At 44.9% G+C, this 22,648-nt stretch overlaps 1 protein-coding gene across 3 annotated transcripts; it reads right to left on the minus strand.

Annotated features, from left to right (window-relative positions):
- Nucleotides 1-445: 445 nt before the first annotated feature.
- On the minus strand, nucleotides 446-21,430 carry gramd2ab (GRAM domain containing 2Ab). Of its 3 annotated transcripts, XM_005449145.4 has the most exons (13): nucleotides 21,318-21,407; nucleotides 15,488-15,647; nucleotides 13,338-13,451; nucleotides 6,848-6,905; nucleotides 4,693-4,765; nucleotides 4,300-4,403; nucleotides 3,994-4,092; nucleotides 3,292-3,363; nucleotides 3,159-3,218; nucleotides 2,947-3,082; nucleotides 2,778-2,871; nucleotides 2,538-2,639; nucleotides 446-2,344 (listed from the first exon to the last, which is right to left on the minus strand). In XM_005449145.4, exons 3-13 carry the CDS (start codon nucleotides 13,442-13,444, stop codon nucleotides 2,296-2,298), a joined length of 954 nt encoding a protein of 317 aa, XP_005449202.1. In that variant the 5' UTR covers nucleotides 13,445-13,451; nucleotides 15,488-15,647; nucleotides 21,318-21,407; the 3' UTR covers nucleotides 446-2,295. The 3 variants fall into 3 exon arrangements, with proteins under 3 accessions (XP_005449202.1, XP_005449201.1, XP_025764980.1); XM_005449144.3 differs by lacking the exon at nucleotides 15,488-15,647 and having other exon boundaries at nucleotides 21,318-21,430; XM_025909195.1 differs by lacking the exon at nucleotides 15,488-15,647 and having other exon boundaries at nucleotides 21,324-21,399.
- Between the last annotated feature and the right edge of the window lie 1,218 nt (nucleotides 21,431-22,648).

Raw genomic sequence — 22,648 nt, forward strand, 5'->3', positions numbered from 1 at the left:
GGATGAGTATTCAGCATGAGGAGTTTTTAATTTATTAAAAATATTTTTTTAAAACTCTACTCCTGCAGTAGTTGTAACAGGTTTGAAGCAACCAGCAGAACACAGCTACTAAAATATCTCATAAAAAGAGACAAACCATATTTTTTGATGGGTTATTGTTTTTTCTTAACAGAAAAATTACTTTTTAAAATTATTTTTGAATCTTAAACTATATTTACAAATCTGACGCTATTACACCTCCCATACATCACAGAGGCCAATAATCAGCCTTTTCCAACATGTTCACCTCACAAATGATGATTTTAACAACCATATAATAAAATGGAATCATAGAATATGCCATAAACTAAACCGTTTCTTACCATTTTCATAGTTTTATTGAAAATGAGCAGCAACAGAACGAGCCGCACAAGCAATAATAATAATGTAATGAAATAATGCACTGCACATTTGAAAATATCAGCTTTAATAGTAAATTCAGCTTGTTTACAAGATTTATTAAAAAGTCGTCCACCTCTGCGGCTGTTCTTTGTGCATGTTCATCATACATCATACAACAAATCAGCCTGATCGAATATTATTAAACAAAGATGGATTCGGGTTCTCTGCATGATAATAAAAACATTCAAATCTTGATGCTACAGCTCGAATGTAACACAGCAATCCAGCGTGATGTCATCATGGTGCTGTCGCCGTGTCTCAAAGGAGAAATCAGTCGCTGCAGCTCTGAATGCAAAGGTGAGCAGCGAGGTTCTCCAGCTGTCAGATACTGTTTGTGTGCATATTAGAAAATAATGAGGAACACCTTCTGTCATTAATGCTGCAGTGATGTGAGAGTTTATTAATCCTGAGCTTCTATGCTGAGTAACACTGAGGAGATGATTAATGGCAGGAAACCTTCCTAACATGTGTAACTCAGGTCGACCTCAGGTGTTTGCGCGTCTCTGTAAGCTGTTTGTCAACCCCTGATTCCGCCTATCTGAGGTCAGGTGAGGTCAAAGCAGGATGTCGTCATGCCCCAGAAACGTCTTCAGCTTGTCTTAAGGGATCCCGACGTCTTCCGAGGTCACATGAGCTGAGTTTGGGGAGAAATGCATCCTAAACGCAGCTCACCGACGACCCGTCCAACCGCAGGATCAGAGACCAGGAGCCGGCTGTGTACACAAACTCTCGCTCGTTTAAATTAATTTAAAAAATAGAATATAGCTAGTAAACTCTAAACATCCAGCATGCTGCAGACGACTTCTCTGCAGATTAAAGACAGTTTAATCCAGTAGAAGAAGAACTGTGAGGCCTGAGCGAGCTGATCTGAGAGGAAACATCTCCTAGCTTGTGAGGCTGTGCTTGCTCAGCCTGTGGCTGTAAAGCGGTTCGAAAGGTCGGCCAAATCATCGTGGTTGTTTTGTGGATTCGATGTGTCACAGTGTCTTCATGGAGTCAGCTGCTTTCAGCTAAAACCCCGTAGGAGCGCTTCAGCTGTGGGGAGAAAGCCACGTACTCTGGGGCAGGTGCTGCAGGAGATTTTGATAAAAATCCCCACGCTGACAAACGACATTAGAGTGACATCATGGAAGGTTATTTGATGAGTCAACAGACTGTACATAAAAGGCAGCAGATCCTGTGAAGTCAACGCGCTTCCTCACACCTGCATTCTTTCTAATGACCAGCAGGGGGCAGTCGGCCTCAGTAAACACAAGCATCAGTCGCTTGTTTCAGGTTTAATTTAACACAACGGTCAGAGTCAGGGGGCACAGAGAGGAGGGGGGATTTAGGGGGGCGCACCTCTGCTTTTAAAACTCCAACATGGAGGCGGGAAACATTACAGTAACTGTGTCCATCTTTTATATACAGTTTATGGCTGAGTCCCGTGGTTCCCGCAGCGTGATGAGGGTCTGAGCTCGATCATGATGCTTGGATCTAGGCTTTCCTCCAGCTTCTAGCAGCTGACAGTGAGCAAGGCTGGATGTGTGGACCAATCAGACAGCTCCTTGATGGTGATGTGATGGAAAACAGTCGAACACTTCTGTGCGGTACGGTATCCTGCAACACATTTTCAGTTCTGGGGACCTTTGACTGACCCAGCAATGCACACGCCGACATTTCTGTCCCAGAGGTCAAAGGTTAATTCGCTGCGTGTGTTGACTACTGTAACATCTCTATGGTAACCGGGTGCTGGCAGGGGTCAGATGTTAGGCACTGAAGCTCCTTCCTCCTCCTGAGAGCCTTCTCCTCCACCACCAACAGCTAACTCTATAAAAAGCAGACTTTCTCCTCACGCTCTGATATGCTGCGGGATCAGGTTCCTGTCTTCTGATTGGCCAGCCAGCAGGGCACTTCTCCACACCTGGAAAAGCCGCATGCAAATTTCTGTGAATACGTGATGGATGTGCTCCACAATGCAACCACAGAGCATCAAGCCGTGTTGATTTTATCCTATTTAAGAGGATCATTTACACAAACATGGAAGATTTAAAAACCTGAAGTCTTGGCTCTGTGAGGGGAAAAGTTTCTGAGAATACACCTGCACAGGTGCGTACCTCTCTCTCAGCGTCGGCTGGCTGCTCAGGAAGCTGAGCTGCTGCTCCAGACGACAAACCCTGAAGGCCAGATAGCAGGACGACAGGACCAGCAGGAAGACTCTGAGAGAGACAGACAGGTAAAAAACACCTGACACACCTGTGAAGAAGTGCAGTAAACCCGGAAGTTCCTCCTCGCTCTGGATCCAATCGGCAGAAAAAAGGAAGTGACTGTGTATGCTGGTTTTGGATCTGACTCACAGCAGGATGAAGAGTTTGAGCAGCTGGTACTCCGCGTGGCCCAGTTCAGGTACCGGCTCTGTCAGCAGGATCTTCTCTGTCTCCAGGCTGCAGTCTACACACACGAGACAGAGAGACGGGTAAACACATCATTACCTGTGAGTGTGGGCGGGTGGATGCACGGGGCTACCTGTGAGCGTGTGAGCACTGAAGGTGGTGGTGGCGGCCAGGCTGGGGGTGGAGTTTCCCAACAAATCGGGGAGAGAGGAGGAGACGGCGGGAAGCGACGGTTTCCGTCTCCATTTCAGCACCTCTGGAAACTCGTCCTGACAGAGAGACGCAGGTTCAGAGACACACCTTTGTAAAAAGCAGAGAAGCTGCCGATGAGGCTGTGGCTGTTACCATGGACAGTGAGCTGGGCTCCTCCAGGTACTGCTTCAGACTCAGACTCTTCCCGTTCACCTGAGCACAGACAGAGGACGCCAGGTGAGCCAGTATCAAACATTCGTTACCAAGAAGCTGAAGGTGGACCGACCTGCAGGTGGGTGCAGATCCTCCTGAGGACGTCGTAGACGCTGTCTCGGGACAGCAGGGACACAAACACGTACTGAGGACGGAGACAAAGACAGAAGGCGGTCAGAGTGAGTTTGTCCAATCGCAGCGAGGTCCAGACAGGACTGCAGCTTCAGCGCCGCCTTATGTTTCCTCCATCTAAACCAACTCCAGCAGCAGGAGCCACTCTGAGATTTAAAGCATCCACCCATCCCTCTATCATCCATCAATCGAATCATACAACCATCATTCATCCATCCATCCTCTTGTAATCAGAGAAGCCCTCCTCCTCCACTTGTATCTGCAATCCCATTTTTTTAGGTAACTACTTGCAGCTCGTAACGGTTTTTCATTTTCAGCTCCATCTTCAACATAACTGATGGGAACAACACGATCATGTTTAAAGTTTAAATCTCACGGAAACAGGTGGACTCTTAAAAGCCTTTAACCCTGGACCCTCCAACAAACGCCTGCTCGGCGTGGGAGCGGTGGCAGAGGAGAGCGCGGTCTACAGGCGCTTAAACGAGTCTCGGAGTCATTTCTGAGAAAATCTGACAGCAGATCAGAAATGCCTGAATAATTCTGACTGACAACGCAGAGTGGATGATGTCATCACTCTGCGTCTGGTGGAGGCAAAGAGAAAGCTCATTAATCACAGGATGCTTGGACAGGTCAGCAGGGATACCTTCTGTCCCGTATCCATGGTGATGGCGAGGCCGTTCGGCACCAGACCCGCAGTCTTGTGCTTCTTCACCAGCCGGACCGACACCACCGGTATGCACACCTGCCTCAGGAAACACAAACACACAAAGTCAGAGCTTCTCAAGTCCAGGTGAGAGGTGCCTAAAGCTGAACCTGAGAAGGTCAGGCATCCAACCCCGGGCACCGGATCCACCCGCTTGACAGATGGCAGATACCCTGAACAGAATTTCTTTAAATGTTAATTGTAAAAGTTCAAAGTGGCCACGTGACAGGTGATGTCATCGCTCACCTTGATGTCTTTGCCGAACAGGTTGGCGTAGAAACACAGCCAGTTCCTGGAGATGTAGAGTCGCCCCTGCAGCAGGATGTCTCTGAGCAGAGCGCAGGAATACGCTGCAGCGAGAGCGGATCATGTTAACGTAAACCGACTGAAATTTCACTCGTTCTGACAAACAGATGAGCAGATGTAAGGACACAGTTTAGATCAGACATCGGTTTGGTAAGCAGAAACTGTTCTCATGGCGTTCTTTTACTGGGGATTTCTGTCTAGTTCACATCCTCCATAGTATTTGGGTGGAGGTCACACCAGGGCGTCTACTTTCATTTCTTCTGTTTCAGGCGTTTTTTTCGTTAATTTGTTGCCATGGGAGCTAAACCAGGCGGTGAGTGCTGCACTCGGTACCTTTCATCAGGACTTCTTCTTTAGGAACCGTCTGGAACAGTTTGTGGTACTGAGAGTTGTATTTGCTGACAGTCTGTGGACGCACAAAAACACACGATTACATGTTTGCATGGATGGGAGAGCGTTTACAACACCAGGTTCACAAGGTTTCCCATCATGACTGAAGGAGGTGCAGCTCATTTCCTGTTTGTCTACAGTGGAGAAAACGCAGCGTTTTCCCTTATTAGTGTGAATGCTTGAAAAATCTTCTTTTTTTTGGTACCAGTTTTATTTTGTTGTATTTATCCGCGACACCTTAAAGGCCGGTCCGTGAGGCAAAAAAGGTTGGGGACCTCTGTCTTAAACACTTCTCTTTCAACTGCTGCTGTGTCCACAGTGTTTGCTCTACAGCCATCATTTTACCCTCAAAACCTCGCCATCGTTCTTCTCTTTCCAACACCGTGTCTTTCAAAGCTCAGAGATGTAAACCTTTAAAACTGTGTGGATCCAAGTGGAGGGATCACATTTTAGTCATTCAGTGATTCAAAGAATATGAACTTTTAATATTCATTCAAATGTTTTCTGGCTCTAAATTTTCTTTTCTCATTTCTTAGGTTTTTCTAATTTACAATTAAAATATTTTCAGCTATTTTCCAACTTCTTCTTCTTCTGTGTGAACGTCAGCTTTTAGCAGTTCAGCACTTTTGTTTTCAGGTTAAAAATTCTGTTTTTTTTATCTCATTTAAAATTTTTAATTTAAAATTCAGCAATTAATTCATTTCAGTGCATACATTCAGATTCAAGCATTCACACTGCAGTTTCTTCAGAAAATGCACTTTCTAGTTTAATAATGTGTTTTTATAGTTAACGGCAGAAACATATTTTATAGTTTGAAACATTTCTGTGATTTTCTTTATAGTGAAAAAACAAACAAATCAGGAAACCTTCAGTTATTCAGCTATGTATTCATATTTATAGTTTCATTTAATAAAACAGGAAAATCTTTATGGTTACATAATGGCAGCTATTATTTATATATGAAAACAAACAGAAAAAATGTGATTTAATTTGTCTTTGTGACATTAGTGATTTATAACCAGCAGCCTGTTTAATAAAGGTTTATTTGTATTAGAGTAAATATTTACGATTGGAGCAGCTGGTTTAGTATATTTATGAATAAATGTTCTATAATTTATATTCAAACAAACATCATACTGTCTGTTATTTAGAGTATATTTATTATTGGAGAGTTTATCTGTAATAAAAAATAGGTTCATGTTATTTGTTCAATGGTACATTTATGTCAGAAATTCATTTTATAATGAAAACCGAGACGTTCCTGTCACTTCCTGTTATTAATAAACCATGCACTGTTTCCTCCACTTGAAATAAAAGGAAATTTCTGCAAGTTTCTGTTTTTAAATGGTTTATAGTGAAATTACAGGAAATCATTTCACTGTATAATTTTAGTGGGAAAAACCCAGAAAGTTGTTTTATTTCACGGAATATTATTCATGGAAAACCGGGATAATCCCAGAAGCTCAACCCTATCCCGTTTCTGGTGACTCGCGTGTTTTATTTTCAACAGGCTGACGTTGATTCCTGAGGCGTGATCGGAGTTTAAAGCTGGGAAACAGCTTTGAGTTTGTATCACCTGAAACAAAAGATCTGAGCGCTTCCTCCAGCTCAGCTGACTACAAACTGAGCGGCGTGTTTCTGGAGTATTGTTTGGGTTCCTGACATGTAGGTCAGACGTTACATCATGTAAACACCGCCCTGCCCCCGTACACCTGTACGGCTTTATTCTGCGAGCCACACGGAGACTTCCTGCCTTCCTCTTCCTGTCTGAGACAACAAAGACTGAAACAACAGTCAGCGGCAGCTCAACACCCAGGTCTCCATCGTCTTCTCTGATCCTGCCTCGTTGCTCTGAAAAAACTTTAAATTAATGGATAAACCCAAAGAAATGTTTGGGATTAGAGCTGCTGCTGGTTCCTGATGGTCGCCTGAGTTTTTCTGTCCGCTCACGTGGATCCTGCCCACAAAACCCCCTCACAAACACACCCCTGTCCCCATGGAGACGAGACAGACGCTTGTGCAGGCGTCCTGCTGCCCTGCTGTCATCTCTGGACCTCTGAAACTCCTGCTGCTCTGTGCGAGGGCAGGTTTTACTTACCGATCCTCTGTAACACTTCTTCACGTCTTCGTAGGACAAGTCGTCGATCAGCTGCAGCCTACGGGACACAGCAGCACCTTCGGTTAGACTCAAACACAAACTACAGTCTCTGTACTGAGAGCGGCTCAGTAATACCAAGACGTTCAGTCCCAGAGAGGACAAACACACTGGATTAGAAGGAAATACACACAACTACAAATCGTTCCTGTGTGACTTCACCACTCCGTCTCATCACTGTGGACGAGTTCTGGTCCACTCTTCTTCACAAGGTGTTTCACTTCATCGATGTTTGCAGCATTCATTCATGCACAGCTCTCTGAGCTCTGCAGCAGCTCTTTGGTATTCAGAGAAGCTCATGGTTCACTCGGCTCATCATCACTCCACCACCGCCCCCAACCACCTCCTTCAGTGAACACTTTTAGTCTCAGCTCTCGCTTCACCACGACGGTGTTCAGGGTCCGCACCGTGGCCCCAGTCAGATTAAACATATTCCATTAAATCTTACCTCATCATGTCTTAAATGTTCTTATCTTTCACTGACAATGACTCCTACCATTGCTGGATTCATCACTTACAGCGGGGGGGGGCTGCAGGTTTTAGATGTGTCAGCTGATTTAAATCGCATGAAGCTCTCCAGATGCCTGGCAATGAACTAATCTAAACTGAAACCTGCAGGAGCCAGCCCCTGAGGCCTGGAGTTCCCCAGCCCTGCCTTACAGGATCAATTATCTGAGCCACCGTGTCTCAGGGGAAACCATATTCAGCACTCCTGTTATTCCAGCCTGAGACCTTTAATTTATTCCTTTATTTGTTAAACCGTCGTCACTCCCGTAGAAACACTTTGCAAAGCGGCTTCGCTCTCAGCTTATCATCACCACTTTGTCTGCTTCACCTGTTTCCTTACACAGAGAAATGGGGGCGGGGCAGTATGGAGATAATATTGCTCAGGACTGATGGTTACGAACGATACACAGAGTCAGAACATTTCCACGCAAATATTAGTGAAGGAGGCCCGTTCAGAGGGTTTGGAAACGGCCTTGTAATGCTTGATGAGGAGAAACAGCTGCTTCCTTAAGATCACTGCTGACGTCTTTCCTGCAAACTGCCAAAGCTTCTGCTTCCACTGAGGTGCTCTCACCTGCTGATGATCAGTTAATCAAGTGCATTAACTGATTATCAGTAAGTTTCCACGCACTGATTTTGTACTTTCTGGGATTATCTCTGTGCAGAAACCAGGAATCCTGGAAAACTACTGTACTGCCTGTCTGTGAGCATCTTCAAGGAGAGGCGTCTCTCATCCAAACAGACATGAATCGACAGTAAATTCAAAGATTTCATGAAACATCACAACACGACGTGTCATCATGGGGTGGCTGTAGCTCAGGTGGTAGAGCAGATCATCTACTGATTGGAAGGTTGGTGGTTCGATTCCTGGCTTCCCCTAGTCTGCATGCCAAATATCCTTGGGCAAGATACTAACCCCAAATTGCTCTCCGATGCATCCATCGGAGTATGAATGTGAACGTTACTTAGAAAGCACCTAGAAAAATGTACTTGTGTGAATGGGTGAATGCACAAGTTGTGTAAAGCGCTTTGAGTGCTCAGAAGAGTAGAAAAGTGCTATATAAGAACCAGTCCATTTACCATTCATCACAGTCCAACACACACGGAGGTTTAATCTCCTGGCTGCACTCCAGCTCAAGAACTGCTCACAGTCCAGGAGAGGCTGATTTATACACAGAGTACAGTGGTGAGGTTTCCCTCCTGCAGCCTTCTGTCCTGTTCTAACTGCAGGACGGTGCTTCACACACACACACACACAGTTATTTGTACAGAGAGAACAAAGGACTCTAATTGGTGTCCAGCAGAATAATTATCTCCACAGTGAGCCACTCACAGCTGACTGTGGCCTCCACAGACAACACACCTGACCTGCCCCGTGCAACCCTCCGAGGCCTCGACAGCGCTGGATGGGGATGCTTTCTGCAGTTGGTTGCGTTTTGCTCATTTGCATGTTTCCTCGAGCTGCAGCAGTGCAGCTTTTACTCATGCGAGCCCTGCTGAGGCTAGTGAGGAGCCATCGCCACGTTCTGTGCAGCTCCAGATCCTCTGTCAGAAACAAGGCCTTTAACGCTATCTCTGAGGGGCAGCCAATCAGAATAAACTTGACTTAAAGGGGGAGGAGCTAAAACAGCTAGTTTCTGAGTTAAAGAAGGATTATTTTGAACTGTGAATCATGCAAAGAGCAAAGTGGAGCAGAAAGTAAATGTGACCACAGATAAAACACACAGTGTCGGATCAAAATGAGCCGCGGGCTGAGTGACGGCGGACCGAGTGACGGCGGGTGTTTCAAGCGGCGAGAACTGACCCGAGCACCTGTAAATACTCTTGAGGTCGCAGATGTTCGGCTGATCAGAAGCAGCAGAAGATGATTTGGATCAAAGTGACACACCTGACCCTCAGGTCACCTCACCGTTTCAAATAGGGCTGCCACGATTAGTCGACTAGTCACGATTACGTCGACTATCAAAATCGTCGACGACTGATTTAATAGTCGACGAGTCGTTTGAAGCTTTATAAGATCACAAAAGATGCAGGAATAAGTAGTAGGATTTAAGAGTGTAATACCGGACTGAAACAGAAGATGGCAGCACTGCATGTACAAGGATGCCAGCTGCCGTTAAACCCCGAAGAAGAAGAAGAAGAAGAAGAAGAAGCAGTGTCCCAGAATTCATAGCGCTGTTGGGACAGGAATCGGGAAGTAAGAGTTATCAGGCCTTATTTCAGTTTTTAAAAGAAGGGAAGCTGTTTGAAAGGGTTTGAGGTTTTTTTTTGTTTTTTTGTTTTGTTTTGTTGGGGTTTTTTTTGAGCGTCGTTCCAGACCATACTCCATACCAGTTGGTGGCGGTAATGCACCTCTCAGTTGTTTGCCAACCGCCAATACAAATGTAAGAAAGAAAGAAAGAAAGAAAGAATTCATAGCGCAGCCCAGCTCAGTTTCCAACAATGGCGGCAGCTAGTTAGTGTTAATATTACTCTTATTATTCTTTCTGCGTCACAAAATAAACGTTTAACATATTTTCAGGCGAGAATGTAGCTGTGTAAACTTCAAATATCTGCTCAGTTTATCAAGACATCACATATTTTCAAAAGCGCTCCGACGTTTTCGGAGATGTCTGTTACCCACCAGCTCGATAGCTAGCCGGGGGCAAGGCTCACTAGCGTCCGTGAAAACACCGGACTCCCGGCAAATTGTTTTCAAACCCACCACTGTCTTTCGCTACTCAGGTTAAACATACATAAGTCACTTAGATAACTCAAAAATGTTATTGTTTGGCTTTTTTAGTATTTTATTTGTTCCTGAGTAAATCGGTTTGGCTGAGATTAAAGTTATAGTTTTTACACAGCTGAATAAACGTCAAGCAGACAGCTGATTATGAGAAGTGTGAGATGCTCGAGAATATACTCCGGTGTCCCGTTATATTTTAGATAGCAAGGAGTTTATTAAACTCCACCGAAACAATCTGCAAATTTCATTAAAAGGTTAATAAACTATGATCTTGTCTTTATTTTTAGTTAGCACATATCTTAAACACTTAAAGCTGTAAGCTAATGATAGTTATATAAGAGCAGATGCATGCTGGTGCAATAAGCTGTACGTTTTACGTCCAATGGATGCATGATCTGATTAGTCGACTAATCGCAAAAATAATCGGTGACTAGTCGACTATCAAAATAATCGTTTGTGGCAGCCCTAGTTTCAAACCCGCCACGTCCCTCGTGTCTGACAGATATCTGCAGACGCTCTAACTTCATTAATGATCCTCTTCAGTCATTTTATGCAAACAGGAGAGTTTCACTGTCAGCTGATTTCACCCAAACTAACTGAACAAACATGAGGTCTGTGGCTGATTTCAGAGATTCGAAAAGACAAATCGTTAAAAATCATTGTCACCACACCAACAACCGGCTCCTGGGAAAACTACGAAAAGCTGGAGGAGCTGATTCAAATTCATGGGAGGAAGCTTTTCACCGATCCAAAGCTGAGAGTCTGTCTCTACCTGTCGCGTCTGTCGTCTCCCATGTTTTCATAAACTCCCGCTCGGCTGCTGACGGCGGCGTGAGGAAAGAAACGTCCGATCGGTCATGTGAAAAACACAAAGAGTGAGGAAACATCAGCGTGGAGAGCTGAGCCAAAGGTGTTAATCCACCTTCTGACACACAGCTCTCAGCTCTACATTTGATCACACACACACACACTTCCTCGAGTCAGGTTTCCTGCTCATGTAAATGCACTGTGGGCAGGAAGGGGTGAATCCATGTGAGGTTTATGCAAAGAGGAAAACAAATGACGAGCTGAGGAGGTCTGACCGCGAGCGATGCTGATGAGCGTTATTAACGACACCCATCGGCCACTGCAGCTCAGAGGCAGACTGGCACGCTTCCCTCTCCCACTGAAAACACCATAAAAGAAGTAATTGTGCAAACTGTTGGAGCGTGCAGGGAAAGTGGGGCAGAGAAAGGAGGACGTGTTCACGCCGCACACACAGATTAGAAAATTGTTGTTTACGTGCCAAGCCGGGTTTAGTCGACACACTTTTAGATTTCCCTCAAAAACGAGGCTCCGTGAGACCCAGTGGAACAAAGGAACAAACGATTTCTTATTTCTTAAATAAAAAAATAAAGCCACATTTTACGCCCCCTCTCCTCTTCACGCGGAATCCATGTTTGGATGTGTCTGAGATCAGTTTTAAAGGAGCTTTGGTCCAGAGGAGACGGCGCTGTTTCGCCTCCGTCGTCACATCTGGCCTTTTCTCTGCGTGATGGAGCTTTAACCTCCAGGTGTGGACGCCACGCCGACTTCTGGTGATGTGGCAGATGCAGAAGACCGGAGGAAACTCAAAACTCAGCTTTAATGCTGATCACTCACAGGAAATGCAAGATACAGAAGATGGCCCCTACCAAAATAAAACAGGAAGTAAATAAACAAGGAATTGCTAACAGCAACAAAGGTGGACACGGAGAGGGTTAGACTAGCCAAGAGATCAGAACATAAACAACAGACCAACAGAAGCCTGACAGCAAAGTTAGGACTAAAACCTGAACCACCAACATCAAAGTTCAGCACACTTTCAAAATAAAACAAGGACTCTGAACCCAAAGACGCTAAACCTCGATCATGACGGATCCTGAGCCATGCACCGAGTTCCAACACAGAACTGAGTCTGGTTTCAATGCAGAGCTGCATGAAGATCGCAGGTTATCAGCCTGTGCAGATTCCTGTCGATGATGAGATGTTCACACTGAGGAACATTATTCTGAAATAATCCCAGTTTTTGGCATATAGGTGACACTCTCCCTCTCTAAGATGTTTTTTATACCTGATCATGTGACAGACCTGCTGGTATTTAACCTGATTAGCTGCAAACTGTTCCTCCAGCTGTTTCTGTTTACTGGCAGTTCCAGCTGTTTGTTGCTGAGACGTGTTGCTGTCAACAAATCACCAAGTTTAAAATGAGCTCATATTTTACATTCAAATGTCTCAGTTTAAACATCTGACATGTTTTCAATGTTCTACTGTGAATAAAATCTGGGTTACTGCAAAGGTCCACTCAGAGCTCAGAGAGCTGTGCATGAATGAAAGCTGCGAGTGTCAATGAACTGAAGAGTGGCGCAGAGCCGATGTGCGAGACGATGAAGTCACAGAGGAAACATCAGTGCAGGTTACTGCTGCTGAGCGCCGCGCACGTTTCAGCGTGCACTGTTAAACACGACGCAGTGTACAGCGTCACGCGTCGCCCTAACGACCTCACACTCTGACACAGCCATAGCCGTGTGCCAGAGACGACCATGCCCTCTCTGACATCACAGAGATCCAGGTGCAGAAAAAACTGACAAACTGAGTGTTCAAGCGGCCTGCAGGATTACTGTACATACGAACTCTGGTCATGTTAAACATGAAGAGCCACCTCAGGGCCGGAGATATTATCATCTTCATATTTATATTTATATCAGGGACGATCGTTAGTCTGAAAGCTTCAGTGAATCTTTGAGTGTTTCTGGGGTTTTCCTCCTGTTTGGCCTCTCCGGCTTTTTCTGCTGCCTGGAAACGTGAGCTGAGTGCACGTGCTGCAAACACACACACACACACACACACACACACACACGCACACACACACACACACACACACACACACAGCCTGTGACTGCAGCTTGTTTCGTACGTGACGGGAATAAGAGCGCAGCGAGAGACACTGAGGCTTCCTCTCACTGCTGACTGTCTCTCCTGCACGTTTCCTCAGCTTTAATCTGCTGCCAAACACACACACACACACACACACACACACACACACTCTGTCAGGACTAATGGGGCTGTGGGCTCCTTCTGTTTTGCTCACACTTTGAGTCGTAAGCGAGCGTCCGGCCGTCCTCCTGTCCTCAGCCTCCACCAGCTGTCACACTGGCTCAGGAACAAGCTGCAGTTTCTCACCTGAAGGGTAGGGGGCAGGGTCCATCCTCCTCCCTGGAGGGCTCCACCTCATGGGGGGGCAGGACACCTACATCATCACTGAGCTCCAGCTGCTCTGACATCATCATCACCACCCTGGAAAGTCAGGAGGAAAAACGGCATCAAGAGTTTTAATTATCAAACTAACCTGTGCAGCTGTCGCAGACAAACACGTCATCATGTCTTATTTAGTATTACTTTAGTTTTTAAATGAAAACAAACAATTTTTTATTATATTTATTTTTATTTGATAGTCTTTACCAAAACAACAAAACTTCTTTATTTATTAGATTCTTTTATTTCATGACAAGTAAACAGAGAGCAGAAATTACTTTAGCAAGTGGCTTCATTAGTTCCCTCTGACAGTGTATATGTGAAGGGCTTTTATTGTGAAAGGTAAGAGGATTTTTTTATCGTCATTTTTAGAAAAATGCGCTTTTCCTATCATATTAGCAACTGTGAGGTAGATTAAAGATTATAGATCATCCAGGATTAGAACTGTGTGTACATGAGGGTGCGCTCTGATTGGTCAGCTGAGCTGCAGAGGAAACCTTCCATCTGAAGGACCACGCACGTTACGCCTGTGCTGCCACGGCAACAGCACGATGGGGGAGGAGGACGGCTTCTAACGTGCCGTGTGTGTGTGTGTGTGTCTGGAAACACAGTCAGTGAGGTCGCAGCCTCACACCGGCATTGTCGACGGGCAATAATCAGACTGTGATGACAAGAACTGCAGTGACTTCATTTCCCAGAGTGCCCCTCTGCCCTGGCATCCTTTCTGCTGCCGTGCGCCTCCTTCAGCGCGTTCTTCATGGCGTCTGCGGGCTCACTGACCGATGTGAGCAGAGGTGTAAGCAGCTTGATGCAGAATGAAATCATGTGGGTTCACTTTTATGCTTCAAACAGCTCAACAAACACGAGCAGTTTGTAATGTTTCTAATGTTCAGAGTTTATTTTTCTCTCAGAGGCAGAGAGAGGTGGGCGATGGGAGGACCGCGTCAATCAGACAGTGGATCTGTACACGACGTGCTGCTCGAGTTATCAGCGGATTTCACATTAAACACACTTCCTCTCAGCATCACATCAGCACAATCACTTCCTCATTTTCAGAAAACGTCCAAAATCAGTATCATATTTTTGTATACTGGTGTGACAGAGGAGGATGCTGGGAGAGGAGGAGACCCCTGAAAGGAGCTGCAGCACTGTGGGCCAGTTTATGTGATGGATGAACTGGTATTTTAGGTCCTGCAACACAAAGATGGGGGGTTAACACTGTTGGGAGAAATGTTTTTGAAACTGACAGTTTTTCTCAGGTACGACACACGCACACATGTGAGTGTGTGTTTCCACAGAGAGCCCAATCGTACCGCCACGGCCGCTAAAACGGAGGATATATTCAGAGAAAATTAAAATAAAACCTCAGAGAGGCATCATGCAGCTGATTCAAGCCGTGCAAACATGCCTGTGACACTGACGGAGGTGGGAACGCACAACAGTAGCCTTGGTAACAGGCGTGATGCTTACACTCTTTCACCTGCTTCGGGTGACAGCTGGTGCTGAACCCACTCCTCCTCTTCCTCCTTCTTCTCCCCTCCCCGGGATGACGGAGTCAGACACCTCAGCTGGTGCAACAACCGGAAAAGTGCTACTCTCCTCTTTCTCCTCATTTCCTGTCACATGACTCCTGATGAGCTCCTGCAGGCCTGAACACGTTTATCACAGTTGTTTCTACTCTTGCATCTGTGTGATGTCATACAGAGAGGGAGGCTCCACCCATCTGAGATTCAAACCTGCTGTTTACTGGTGGTGGTCAGAGGGCCCGGTGGCGCCAGTGTCCGGCAGCCTCGCCTCTGTCAGTGCGCCCCAGGATGGCTGTGGCTACAACGTAGCTTGCCATCACCAGTGTGTGAATGGGTGGATATGTAAAGCGCTTTGGGGTCCTTAGGGACTAGTAAAGCGCTATATAAATACAGGCCATTTACCATTTACCATTTTACACGGAGCAGCCAATCAGAAAAAAGTTGTCTTTGAAGGGGGGGGTCAGTATGAGATAAAGAAGGATTATTCTGAACTGTGACTCATGCAAAGCCGCTCCAGCAGAATGTAAGAATAATGATCATCATCATCATCACCTGTGTCAGTTCTTCAGAGCATGAAGAGCTCGATCAAAGGAAACTGTCTGAATGTCGACCGCTGAGGCCGAAGCCCTCAAACTTCCAACCTGCACACTGATCCATGACAGAGCAGTGATCTTTCTGTGTTTTCCTCATCCTGGTTCCTGATGAATTGCATCTATGCAAACGATAAGAAAATAAAACTGTCACAGTCTGGCTGGAGGCCGACTGCATGTATTATGAAAAGGACCCAAAACGCAGACTCCAAAGAACAGGGAGCAAAGCGTGAATGTTAAGAAAAGGCGAGCCGTTTAATGTGGCTGGTAAAAGGTACAAACAAAAGGCAAGGCAAACTGAAGCAAACTTAACACCAACCTAAACTGGGAGATCTAAACAAACAATAAGAAAAACCTAGACAAGAAACTTGGAGGCGAGGCATGGGAAACATGGCGTGGACAACAGACGACCTGACAATGACATTCAGAAAACAGAGGACTTAAATACACACATGAGGTGATCAGGGGAAGTGGAGACACATGAGGAAACAGCTGACTAGGATAAACATAATGATGCACAGGCAAGAGTAAAACTAACCACATGAACACAGAACACAAGACCCCTTTTCAAAATAAAACAGGAAACATGAGACAGACATGATAATACAAACTTGATAACATAAGACACGCAGCATAAACACAAAGGGGCAAGGGAGATTTCACAGGGGTTGAAAACACAAGTGGGAACTAATAAGCAAATGAACATAGGAAACCTAATGAGCTTAAACCTACTATAAACATCAGAGTGAACTAAAACTCAAAACACTGGGTCATAAGACCGAGGATCGTGACAAAAACTCCTCGAAAGCCACATTTAAACTTCACCACCTGCCTCTCCGAGCATCAGGACGCCATATCCTGCAGATCACTGAAGGCGGAGGGATGTTTCTTCTCTCTGTCTCTTCTGCAGTCACCGTTTACTCTAAACCTAACTCGATGTCTTTTCCATCTTTAAAGGACCCGTTTGTCTTTAGAACTATTTCTATTATTGCGACCCATTAAGTTTTGAAATCTATTGATCCAAAAAAGTCATCTGACAGTCTGAGTCAGCTGACTTCTGACTTCTGAGCCTATTGTTCATATTTTTACTCTGAGTATCCAGAATAATATCATCCCTAAAATCTGGAAAGCAGCCTCTGACCCCTCAGATTTGAACAACTGCTGTCTGAATCCAAACTTTCCGTGTGGACCTAAGTACCATGATCTATGAGGAGCTTGGGTCATCAGCATCTACGATGGTAACAAAGGATAGTGGATGGGAAGGAGCACTCTGCTGTGTTTGTTGAGCTGCTGTTAGGCGGGGTGGTTAGGAGCTATCGTGCAGATAAAACTCAGTGTGTTTATACAGATGTAGTAAAGATTCCTGAAGACGAAGGAGTCCCCCAGGGCTCCACTTTAGACCCTGTTTTATTTCCCATTTTTATGAATAATATAAGAAAGAATATGCCTATAGCTAGAAAGCTCCTTTATGCAGACAGCATACTTTACCCGGCTGGCTCACCTCTGAATCAGGTTGTTGAGGGGCTTCCTTTCAGCAGCTGCAGGCATTACTGTGCCGTCTAAAGTTGGCTCTTAATGCTAACAAAACCAAATTCAGGTTGTTTTCCAGGAATCACTCATAGATCGCAGATAATGTTGGTATTCACACCCTCGGAGGAGATTTTATTGAAAGAGTGTCGCTCTAAGAACATGTAGGTCTTCGGTTGGATGCTCAGATTTCTTCTGGTACTTAATGAAAAAGCTGAAGGTTCGATTGATTAAATATGGCTTGTTTTGACTCATCAGTTGGGAAAAAACTTAAACAGGAAACTTTTTAAAGTTTTCTTGGTTATGGTGACATTATGTATACGCACACTGTGTCCTCTGGACTGTCTTACAGATCTTAGGTTTCATATTGAATTCTTTGTCCAGTTCACATCACTGTGTCCTTTATAATCTGGATTCTTGGCCTTCGTTAATCTTAACGAGACAGTTGCACTGGTATATTGTGGGTAAAGTTCCTTCTTATCAAACAGCTGCTATGATTTGCCGTCCTCCAGCTCTCTTTAGAGTACGAAGGATCTTTTCTGAACTTGGTCATTCGAAAACCTTCAGAGAAAATGAAAGCTGAATGTTTTTGTCTTGTTGGGAAAATTCGGAGCTTTTGTAAGGATGTGTATACCTGAAGAGCGTCACTACTATCCATAAGCTGTCTTTTTGATGTTATGTTTGATATTTAATGTGGAACATTGTAAAGTTGTGCATTCTGAACCAGGCCTTGAAAATCTCCAAGGACTTCTTGGTTAAATATAGGTTAAATAAATAAGTCCTGCTCAGCTCAGAGACTTTCAGCTCCATGTTAATGGAAACATTAATTCAAGTTTTTCCACTGATCTCATGTAATGTCCTTGGGGAAGAGTGTTTTAAGGCACCATGTCTTCCAGCCAACACATTCACATCTTCTTAGGGGGACACCAAAAGCGCTCTCAGAGGCATAATCTCTCCTGGTCTCCAGGGTCCGTCCCACAGACTCCTACCAGCTGGACATCCCAGAAAACCTCAGCTAGCTGGTGTCCAGGAGGCATCCTGGTCAGACGCTGAACGACCTCAACTAGGTAAGGAGTAGCAGCTCTACTCTGAGCTCCTCACCCTATCCAAAAGGGAGAGCGCAGAGACCCTTTAGAGGAATCTCATTTCTGCCACTTATTCTTTCAGTTGCGGTCCAGGTGGCATCAGAACAGGTGAGGGCACAAAGAGGAAGATCGATTGATGCAGTTTGCAAACATAAAACTGAGATACTTAAACTCCTTCACTCGAGGCAGACACTCTCCTCTTCAAGCGAGCACATCGTGCTTCGGCCTCAGACTTTCAGCACCCCTGCTGCTTCACGCTCTGAGGGTGAAGGGTTTTACGCTCCTGAAAAGGATTTTTTTAAAATTTGTTGCCTGTGGTTTGGCTTGTTCCTTTAAGCCGATGTTTTATCTAAAAATTTGGACCCTAATTTGCATTTTGTCAACAGTTTGCAGGTTCTGTGTGAAGCTCTAAACCCTGCACCCATGTGAACAACAGCTTGTCTTTCTAAAATAAAGATTGGCAACAAGATAAACACGAGAAGATATCAGCTGGGTGGTTTCATGCAGCAGTGGTGGTTAGGAGGAACAGGAAGAGCCGTGTCATCGAATGATGACTCCGAAACCTCACGCTGATGAAAGGACAGTTAAGTGTTACCGACCGAGCTTCCGGATTATCTATGGAAAGTGGTGTTTCCGATAGCGTGCAAGACTTTGCATACAGCAAAGCTCGAGGTACAAAAAGGTACATGCCTGAAAGATGAAACCTGAAGAGAAGCTCGGTGAAAACAAACAGCTGTTTATTCAGTCAGACGAGACCAAAATGAAACAGTCTGGGTGAGAACGAGGCCACCACGACGAATGCATGTTAACCCATGGAGGTGGGGGTGTGAGGAGCTGGGTGTGAGTCAGGGCTCTTTCCAACACACTCTAACAAACATGTGCATGCACAACTTCTACTTTTATTAGAATCCCAAACATGTTTTACTTTAATAAAATAATCTCTTGATACTGCCACACAGTGCTTCACAGAGACAAAGCAGCAAAGTATAAATGTAGGATTAAATAGAAATGCACAAACTGAACTCTCACAAGTATCAACCTGTGGTGTCCCAAAAGGGCAAGCAAGGCACTGCTTGCTCAGTGAAATCTTAAAATTTAATGAAAAATATTTTTGGTGATTAGTATGGACATAATAATATTTTACAATTCTCCAGCCAACAGGGAGTGTAGCAGGGTGAAGATGTCCATGCAGAGTCAACCCAATATCACAGCAAAGCGTGTAACAGACAGGCCGGTCCACCGCGTGTAAAATGGACGCGCATGCTGTCACAGTCACAAATCCCACGCTAATTCAATTCAGTGTTATTTACACAGCGCCAACTCACAACAACAGTCACCTCAAGGTGCTTTATATTGTAAGGTAGAACCTACAACAATACAAACAGAGAAAAACCCAACACTCATATGACCCCCTATGAGAAAGCACTTTGGCGACAGTGGGAAGGAAAAACTCCCTTTTAACAGGAAGAAACCTCCGGCAGAACCAGGCTCAGGGGGCGGGGCCATCTGCTGTGACCAGGAAGACGGGATAAAAGGCACGTGGTAGAATTTTGCAGTTGCTATCAGAGAAGTCGCCCCCTGCTGGTCATTATGAACAAACTGCAGGTTGACATATTTAAACAGCTCTGGGCCTGATTTCGTCCTGCAGACCAACACTGTGTTAAACACTGACAGTGAGCTTCTGTCTCTGCAGCTGCATTAACTTTGTGCCTCGCTGTCATTAACATGCAGCACCTCCCCTGCAGGCCTCAGTGTGTGTGTGTGTGTGTGTGTGTGTGTGTGTCCAGCACCACAAACAAAACACCTCTTTGAGTGAGGAGCTGCAGAGCGAGGCAGACTCACACAACAACCCCACAGCCTCACAGCAACAAAAGGAGCTCCTCTTTTCTACTTTCAGTCATTTTAATAAAATCCTCATCATTCTTTCTTTCAGACCCTCCTGAGCTTCTGTGCTAACCGTTTCATGAAGGTGGAAATTACACTTGTTGTTATCTTTATTACTCACTGAGTTATTTAACATGTAAAACACGACACCTCAGAGGCCGAGTGTTTTCTTTGTGAGAAACGCCGCCCGAGAACAACTCGGACCGTAAAACCACAAAGTTGTGGGAATAACCCCGGGATCCAGTCATATTATTGATAATCTGATAATGAAGTGTAATCTGATTACTTCATCCTCTGCAAACCAAGCACAGCTGATGAGGCTGAAGATGGGTGCTTCTCGAATAAGCTCAAAATCAGTTTTTCCCAGAAAATCTGTGACTTTATCACTTTAAACTCCAACTTTTACTCTGAAGATCATTCCTAGATCATCACTTCCTCCCTCCAGCTTCCTTCCTTCTTTCCTCCCTCTCTGTCTTCCATCCTTCCTGACTTTTTTCATTCCCTCTTTCCTTCATATCTTTAACATCCCAGCAGCATTGTCTCTGTGTAGAAATCAGCTCTTTTAATTTATCTTTGTTTTCTAGATAAAAATTAAACTCACACATTTCTTTCAGCGTCCTTTAGGACACTGTTTGTTCTGGACGAGCCCGAGAGCACCCGTTAGCTCGCTTCTTTGGTTGGCGGATGTAGACAGAAAGAAAAAATAGTTCCTCTGTGAAACAGCTCGGGGCGTGTTGGCTTAGTTTGGTGGATTTTTGTGTTGGGGCGTGAACGATCACATGTGGAAACAAAAATCGAGTCAAAGTGCTTAAATGGAGGCTTCACAGACGGGTGATGTCATGTGGCGACTTCCACGTTTTGATGCTTCCATCATTTATATACAGTCTGTGGCCACGTCCATCTTTTATATAAGGTGGTGTCTGTAACATAGCTGCTGGTTTTTGGTGAGTTATTTGTTTAAATAGATTTTAGGTGGTGGAGGGTGGAGTGTTACCTCCGCCTGACGCGTTCACGTTCATCAAACTCACATTAATAAAGTTCAATCAGATGTTTCATTGATATCTAACATCATTTAAAGCTTTCATTCAGTCTGTATCCATAAAAGACTTTATTACAGCAGTAATGTGATTACTAACGTGTGCACGTGCTATTAACGCACACCTATGAAAACAAAGGTGCTGCATATAAAGCAGTTTATTAATTAAGAAGGAAAATATTAAAATAAGCTCTCAATAGACTCAACAATAGAAACCAAATCCCCGCAGCACGAGCGCGTGACTCCCTGCACAGACTCACCTTTACCTGCGAGGCTCCTGCGGTCTTCAATCACGTCCGCCGGAGTCCAGGTCGGTCGGTCCCTGAGTCTGTCCTTCAGCACCGACACAGGGCGGTCCCCTCTCTCTGTGCACGAGCTGCGCAGTCACGCTGGCAGCATTCAACCCAGCGTGTGCAGGAAGTGAGCGGAAGTACCTTTCAAAGTAAAGCCTGAATGACGGTTGAGTGGTTAAACGGGTTTCACTCGTGAGGCACATTTAAAAACATTTCTTTTTCACAGTCTGAGTTTCTAGTCCAACTGCACACAGATGTTCCTGATGCCTCCTCATCACCTGTTACCTGTCTGCCTCTCACCTGTGTGGACCACCGTTCATCAGATCCACTGACTCCATAGCTGGACTGGCCATTGGGCATACCGGGCACTTGCCCGGCCTGCCTTGATTTTTCGTTTTTATGGGCCGATGAGTTTTTTTTCTTGTTGTTGTTGTTTTTGTAACGGTATAAAAAATGAAAGGTGGTGGATTGGCCAGATGCTGGCAGATGTGTAAAAATAACTCTGATGTTTGCTGGAGCCACAGCTGTAAAAGCTGCTGGTCATGATATCGGTTTGGATATGTGGTGAGAGGGAAACATGCAGATGAAACCAGGAGATGTCCTTACTGGATCATCAGAGCTGAACAGGTGATGGAGAAACAGGTTTACCTTTTAGGTGACATGAATGAGTTGAAGGGAAGTTATGAACTGTTTCTGAGAGACAAATAACACCAGGATCCTTTTCTATGTAGCTGACAGCTGGTAACTGTGCAGGGGCGGGCCTAGCAAAGTGTTGCCAGGGGGGCAGGTAGGGCATTAACAGGGAAAGGGGGGAACAAAGAAATACTTTTCTTTCTTATTCTCAAACATGTCTCGCTTTTATTAAATAATTATCTGAATCTTACAACCAAAGTAGTCATGTGATGTCAGATGCATAGAAATCATACATATACCAACAAGACTGTACATCACTGTCACAACAGTGTTTGTTTTCATTCAAAGGTTTTATGGTTTTAATACCTGGTGGGCCGGTCTCTAGTCAAAATGCCCGATTTTTTGTCCCAGTCCAGCCCTGACTGTCTCTGAAACACACATGGTGACATCATCACACTTTTGCTTGAAAATCATTTCTCTTTGTTGGAGGGGCTGATGCCCAGGTGTGCTCGAGGGAAGGGGGCACCACCCTGACTGATGTGATTAGATTAAACTGTATTTCCTTCCCTGAGTCAGCTTTAACATGCCGGTACTTTTTTAAAATGATGAAAAAAACGTTTTAAAGCTTTAAAGGGAATTCAAACTATCAGCAGGTTCTCAGCTCA

The sequence above is a fragment of the Oreochromis niloticus genome, linkage group LG7 (assembly GCF_001858045.2).
Source record: "Oreochromis niloticus isolate F11D_XX linkage group LG7, O_niloticus_UMD_NMBU, whole genome shotgun sequence".
Classification (NCBI taxonomy): Eukaryota; Metazoa; Chordata; class Actinopteri; order Cichliformes; family Cichlidae; genus Oreochromis; species Oreochromis niloticus.

What these genes read in the sequence shown, in the direction of transcription:
- gramd2ab (XM_005449144.3), bottom strand. Translation starts at nt 13,444, where the DNA reads ATGATGATGTCAGAGCAGCTGGAGCTCAGTGATGATGTAGGTGTCCTG. An exon ending in CCATGGATACGGGACAGAAG is followed by an intron (nt 3,364 to 3,993) that starts GTATCCCTGCTG and finishes CTCCGTCCTCAG; the next exon opens with TACGTGTTTGTGTCCCTGCT. An exon ending in CAGCCGACGCTGAGAGAGAG is followed by an intron (nt 2,345 to 2,537) that starts GTACGCACCTGT and finishes CGGCTTTTCCAG; the next exon opens with GTGTGGAGAAGTGCCCTGCT.